Below are 6,992 nucleotides of genomic sequence, written 5' to 3'. Positions count from 1 at the left end.
CTCACGACAACATTGCAATGCCAACTATGAACAAAACATTCCGCCGCTGCTGGCTCGAAAGCAGAAACAGTGAAAATGACCAATTTCTGGAAATAAACTACTGCCAGTATTCTTTTTTTTGTCTTTTACTAAATGTTTATGACAAAATTTTTACTGCAATGAAATTTTTGTTGCACTTCATGATTTTTGTTGCAGTGGGACTAGACTGGACAAATTTTATGTGCTTGAAACAAGCACCAGACCATGCATGTGGCAAACCAGGGACCTGCCAGAACTGCTGGTACAGCAGAAACTTGTACCAGAAATCTGTTGCTGGACATTGAAGCTTTAGTTCAATATATGAATACACAAAAAGAACCGGTGACAAAAGAGGTATGAATTTATGTTAAAACAAACAAGATTTAAAAATGCACAGTAGGAAAGGCATAAGCACAGTGGATAAATTACGACTTGTGGTCAAAGTACTTGTGAGAAAAAAGATTACTTGTTTACAGCTGCCAAGAGCTCATCCATACTTTGCCGTCCAGGATGCTCAGATGGTTCTGACTTTTGGGCGTCAGTGAAGGCTACGTCCACAAACATTTTTACAAGGAATTCTCACATGCACAAGACATTCAGAAACTTTGCAGATGGTTTAGCCTTAGATTGTCTGGTAAAATCTCAAGGCCCGTAACTACCAAGGTTGCAGTTAACCTAGTGGGTGGGCACCATGGCTGTTTACAGACTGCCTTGTCAAGGTATGCAAGTCATTGAAAATTCTGCAGGCTTGACATGCAGTGCGAAAACACGGGACGGACAAGAGAGCAGACACAGCACTGAGTTTAAATGCTCCACTTGGATATTCTTGCAGACCTTTGATGTTTCACTCAACACCTGACAGTATTCTTCGTGTGTATGCACTAAGGCTGGGACAACAGCACTTAAGTGACGTGGACATAAATAGGCAAGGGCGGCTTTCGATGTTTTTTAAGCACAATGGCCCTAATAGTTAAACCGACTAGCCCAAAAGTTCTTACGCTTTAAAAGTCTGCAAAAGATTTGCCAAGGCTTCTTTTGAAGTTCCAACTACAAATTAAACACTTAGTGTCCGTCACCTGCAGTGCAAAAGCTGCAATGAATGCTCCCCTCTTGAAAGCCTCACAATATGAGTAACCCTGTACTCTGACAGCAGCAATGGCAGCAAGGCAAGGAAGTCAGTGCAACTGCGGCTGTCAGTCGCCTACAAGGACACTGGCATCTTTCATAGTGTGCCGAATTGGCCTGGACCATGCAGTCCTGCATTAGAGCACAATGAAAGGGAAGCAGTGTGTGTACCAGCTGGTGTTTTATACCACACGGCATCGTACAACCCACGACACCGCACGAAGACAAAAACAGTGAGGTGAGAGAGGCACTGTCAATCCTAGACGAGCTGAGAAAAACTGTGAGGCTGCACTGTACCGGCGACTCACAAATGGCGAGAAAACAGGAGTGGAAAAGAAAACAGAAAACATTCACCAACAAGTCGGGGAGCAATCCAAGGACAGTACTCAGGAAAAAAAAAAAAAAAAGGGATTGGGCTGTGCACACTCCCTCTTCCAAAAAAAAAGTGGGATCTGGCGGGGAGGACTGCGCACGCAATTTTTCTTTCTGTGTGCGAGTGCTGCACACTATGCACGTGTCCATAGTTTTGTACGCTTCCAGTTCCTTGTTGCCACAGTCACTGATGCAGTACGTAATAAATAGTCCTGGGCTGGACGGTGTTGGGCGAGCTCCGGCGGAGGGCAGCAGAGTGGGCCACCTGTTTCACATTGGTGCCTCATCGTCGTCACTGGTGACTAGAGTCCTCCTCAAGGATCTTGCGGCCATCCTTGAACCGGTGTGCAAATGGGTTGGCCGTGCTACAGCATGCCTGCTCCGGCCCAACTGCAGAGAGGAAAGATGTCATAAACCACCACGTCAGCACACGTCCCGTACACACACCTTTTCACTCACAACAGAGCAACTCATAGCCCAAACAAAGCCAAGTCACAGATTCTCAGGAGCCCAAATATAGCTACATGGCCAACTCGGCCAAGTCGACATCAAACTTTTTTCTGTATCCCAATTTGGCCACATACAGCAAAATCTGGCAACACTGACGACGCGATCATGGTTGGCGACAACGCAATACTGAAGACACTTGGCCGACGCAGGTACCGAGTCAAAATGAAGCTACCATTTATGGTGGCCGCTATTGGCAGAGAAGAGTTGTGGAGTCGCCATCTGTCGGAAGCGCCTCGCTTGTGACAGATAAGGGAAAATGGGACGCGCTCCTCGTAGGTTTGACTGATGCTCAATCAAAACATCATGCGGGAGCCCTCCTGGACATTTCTATAAGTACTCTTGAAATGACACTTCTTTGCTGTCAAAATAATAATCTTGGGTAAACAAAAAGCACAGAATGGTTTACAGACGCTATCTCTTTACCAAATACATACAGTGAACGTCCACCGCGAGTGGTCACCACGATGGAGTCCCTGGAGCCAGTTTCTTGCGTGAAAGGCAGGCAATCGCTGAGCGCCAACTATGTAAAATGTGTTCTTATAGTGGGCTGTCTGTATAATGAAACAGAGCATAACAGAATGAAACCTCAAAGCTACGATCACACGCGTTCACAGCGACCGACTGCGCGTCTGCAAGCACGTCCCCAAACATGAGCCCAAATGTCCCCAAACACGTCCCCAAACATTTTTGCATTGTTCAGTGAGCTTAAAGGGCTTCTTACCAGGCCCCATAGCAAATTTTGGTTATATGCCAGAAGTTGTTACATGTTCTCTAGGGAGCGTTCTGCCGTAAAAATTTTTGAAATCAGCTCATTAATAGCCGAGATAGAAATATTTCAGTGCCGCGAACCCATGATTTTAGAAGGCAAGCTCCACTGCATAGCAAGACACTTTTCACTCGCGCCGTCTAGCCTCAGCAAGCGAAATTCCTTCCCTGTGTTCTCCCATACCGGACCTTGAGGATCGCGTGGCGCATACGTCATGGGCCCCGCCTTCGCCTTTTCTTTTCCTACCTTTTTGTTTTCTTTCTTGCAGCGCTGTGCACTTCTGCTGACGGCGTTGCGCACAAGCTGTTGTAATGTCTCGTTTCGCGCAGCGCACGATTTTGTACGCTGCGCACAAGAACACGTGACTGGTGGTATAATTCAGTGCTACACAAATACTAAAACAGAACAAGTGGATTGCAGAGCATATCATGTGCAGGAACACGGTAGAAAATGGCATAGTTTCGGTACCTGCACATGTGACTGCACGACCATGGGAACAAGCAGACGAAGCGGGAGTGTATCTCTCCTGCTTAGGTGCGAAGTAAAACAAAAACACGCAGACATTCCGTTTGTGTGTTTTATTATTTCTCTAAACTTCAATTAGTCAATTCAAGCAACAGACCACACAAATAACAAATGTTGCCTTGAATAATTGTTGAATTTAATGTTGAATTGTAATTGTTGTTGTCACCACGAGCGAAGTCACACTGCAGACACAACTACGTAGGCACAGGGACACAACTACGTCACCGTCCGGCTTGGAGTGCGGTCACCGTGAGAGAAAGGAAAAACGTCATTTGGATTGAAAGTTCCAGACCTCTCCGCGGCACGTAGCGATGTAATTCTTTGCAAATGCAATGATTAACGCGCATTGTATGCTCTGCGTTTGTCAGCTCAAAATGGCCAGACCTGGTGAGGGGCCCTTTAAGGCAGCAACATATGTTCATTTTGACACACTATCGGAGCTGTTCAAAAACAATTTCGTTATATCTAGGGATGATGCCTACGCCAACTTGTGATATGCCGTCGCGGCAATTCAATCTTTTTTTTCTGTTTATTCTAAATTCTTGGGCCTTTCAATATCATTATTTCTCATGTTGCGTTGCACTGTATGCTTGCTTCCTAGCAAGTGATTGTCCCCCACTTTTTTCCTTAATCCAGTATACATTCATTGTTTGGTGCTAGCACAAACATGAGCATATGCCTTGACTTCTTTAATGTGCTTCTTGCCGTTCCCTTTCCATTCCAGTTAACTAGCCAGTGTTTAGCATCAAGTTCATAGATCAAAGCTTCACGACATTAGCCGGGCAGCTGCGCGTGTGCGCTTTCTGCTACTCGAACATTCCAGCCCCGCACTGTAGCAGAAATCTTCCTCGTCGAAGTGCTTGCTGCACACATGAGTTGTAGCTGACGGCTGCTTGCCAGTTCTAAATTTCACGATCCAAGCTTCACATAGCTTCTTGCCCGCAGGTACATGTGAACGCGGACACCGGGCTCCGCTCCGTACGTACAGCGCTGCAGCACGGAGCAGTAGCCTACCATGTTAGACGCCTTCAAAGGCAGCCACTACCTATTACAATGCTTTCAAGTGTTGTCAAATAAACACCCGAAGTGGGAAAACCTCCCCACTTAATCAGAACTGCAGCACAGCTGGGACTTTAAACTTTCGTTTACAGCTTGTTCGGCGCTTCCGAAGCAGCCGACATGGCCACTGTGTCCACGTGATCCCTCACACCACGTCACGCTGATGGCAGCGCCAGCTTTTTCAGTGGTGGAGCACGCCCCGAACGTACCGCCGTGATCTTGGAACGGCGATCTTGCTTGGCTGACGCACGCACCGATTCAAGATGTAATAGGCATAAAGCAGGGAGGCATGAAGCATTCCGGCACGGAGGAAGGGGAGAAATTCGCCATCGATAAGGATATTCCCTAACACTAAACTTGAGCGCAGCTCTATATGTGTGTTCATTTTGCAATACATTGGCTGGCATGCATAGGCTGTCTCGTGCGGCACGTTGCAAAAGGCTTGAAGGGGCACAGTTAGGCAAGCTGCATGAAGTGGCAATGAGCGTTCAGCCGATGCAGCGGTGCATAAGTATAGGCGCAGCTGCAGCCAAATGTGGGCTAGCTTTCCGCCTGTTCTTTGAGAGTTCACAATTTTCGCATACATTGTGCCAAGCCTTGCATGTACATGCAAAAAGAGTGAGAAGCTGCGCAATGACAGCTGGGAGTTTGTTTTATTTGTCAGGCCAATGACACATGTCGGGAATGTCTGACACATGAAGTGCCTTTTATGCACAAGCGTAACTGGCCAGCTAGTGAAATGGGCGAATGTCTGCCTGAAGTCGTGAAGCAAGTGAATGAGGAAGCAGCCGGGAGGTGGAGAGGATCACGTGCGATCACCTTCGTGCTGTCTATCGCTTCAACGCAAACTCAGCAGCGAGAACACAGAGCTTATAGAGCTATGAGTTGTCGGCACTGTTGGTACAACTACACCACCGAGCAAGAAACATTTAGGAGTGGAAACTCCGCTGTCTGCGGCGACCAGAAAAAGTCACAAGCCCGCGGAGCCATTATCGTGCTGGCGGCCTGGAAAGAAATTACCGCCTTTGAGAGCGCGCCCGATCCGCCTGCCCGGGCGCTGCATTTGTTTATTTTTTTTCGCAGCAGCTTCTCCGACGCGCCGCGGCGCCGCCACTGTTTACGGCCCCATCGGCGCATACAACAATTGTGACCTTATCTGGTCGCCCGCGCTCGCTTGCGCTGACGGGAGTTTCCCCTCCCAAATGTCTTACTCTGTGAACTACACTCAGCAGATCGCTTTCACAGGGATGGAAGTGGCCAAGGATGTTTTGGAGCAGCTCTAGGAGCGGCAAATTTAGCACTTTGGAGCAGGTTTGGAGCATGAATTGTCCGTTTTGGAGCAGTATATATGCGTTCTGGAGCAACTTGGTAAATGTAAATATGAGTGAAATGCAGGCACATGAAGAAAAGGTATTCTTTATTTCACTTTGCAGACCCCTGTTAGGTTACGGCAGATAAATTCCGTGGAAGCCCGCAAGGTGAGCAAAATTCATGATGGGGAAAAATTGTTTTCCACCTGACTGTAGCATGAAGCTACAATGGAAACCCACACAGATTTCTCAGAAAGCACCATTAAATTACACAATGGATGCGCCTACTAAATATGGCCAAGAAAAAAAATAACCGAGGGCTTTCTGTGAACAGCACTAACTATATTGATAGGCTAGTGTTAAAGTTTTTTTTTTCCATTGTGAACAAGCAACTAATATTTAATTTTAAAGAACTAACATTTATTACCTTACTTATTCAACAAGGTATCAATGGAAAGGTTGTGGAATGCATTGAGAAATGACCGATAACAGCATATATAGCAAGCAATCTAGATCTTATGGAGTCCTTCATCCGACAAAAAACACCCATCCCGTAATACATTTAAGAAATCCTCGTGACACCGCATCGCCGCACCAGTAATATAAGTAGTCTCAGACGTAAACGTTGTCATCAGTGCATTGTGTATATTACAAACGTGCAAACCTGGGCCACGGTCATGTAATGGCCTGGGAAAGCGAACTGTTACAAGATCGTGCTATAATAGTAGACCAATAAGATTTTGCTGAAGCGGCTCTAACGTGGCAAGACGAACGCGCAGCTGCTCGTTCCCAGTGGTCCTATTTGAGAAGCTTTGCGTAAAGCTTGATCTAATCTTTGGTGCGCAGCAGTTTTTTATTGGTATTATTTTACTGTTTATTTCACAGGCTTTTCTTGTTAAAAAAAGTCTTAACGAATTAAATTAAAATTATGCTCTGGGGTATTACGGGCCAAAACCATGATATGATTATGAGGCACGGTGTATTGGGGGACTCCAGGTTAATTTTGACCACCTGGGGTTCTTTAACATGCACCCAATGCACGGTACACGGGTGTTCTTGCATTTCGCCCCCACCGAAATGCGGATGCGATTTGATCGGGCTTAGCAGCGCAACACCACAGCCACTAGGCCACCATGCCGGGTTATTCACAAATCCTAGGTTGTTTTAAATGCTGTTATCGGTCATTTGTAAACGTCATCCACAAGATTATCATTAACATCTTGTCGATTAGTTAAATTTATAAATTTATTTAGTTAAACGCGTTTGTGCACAATGAATGAGAAATATCACAGTGGCTACCATGAACA

At 46.2% G+C, this 6,992-nt stretch overlaps 1 protein-coding gene across 1 annotated transcript in view; it reads right to left on the bottom strand.

The window, feature by feature from the left end:
* Nucleotides 1–361: 361 nt before the first annotated feature.
* The window catches only part of cdi (center divider), a 68,475-nt gene continuing 61,844 nt past the window's right edge, over nucleotides 362–6,992 (bottom strand). Inside the window, exon 5 of the mRNA XM_065452565.2 lies at nucleotides 362–1,905. Coding sequence (XP_065308637.1) covers nucleotides 1,808–1,905 — 98 coding nt within the window. The 3' untranslated portion in view covers nucleotides 362–1,807. The remainder of the gene's footprint in view (nucleotides 1,906–6,992) is intronic.

This window comes from Dermacentor albipictus, chromosome 9, assembly GCF_038994185.2.
Source record: "Dermacentor albipictus isolate Rhodes 1998 colony chromosome 9, USDA_Dalb.pri_finalv2, whole genome shotgun sequence".
Lineage (NCBI taxonomy): Eukaryota > Metazoa > Arthropoda > Arachnida > Ixodida > Ixodidae > Dermacentor > Dermacentor albipictus.
This window is presented reverse-complemented; position numbering and strand designations above follow the sequence as displayed.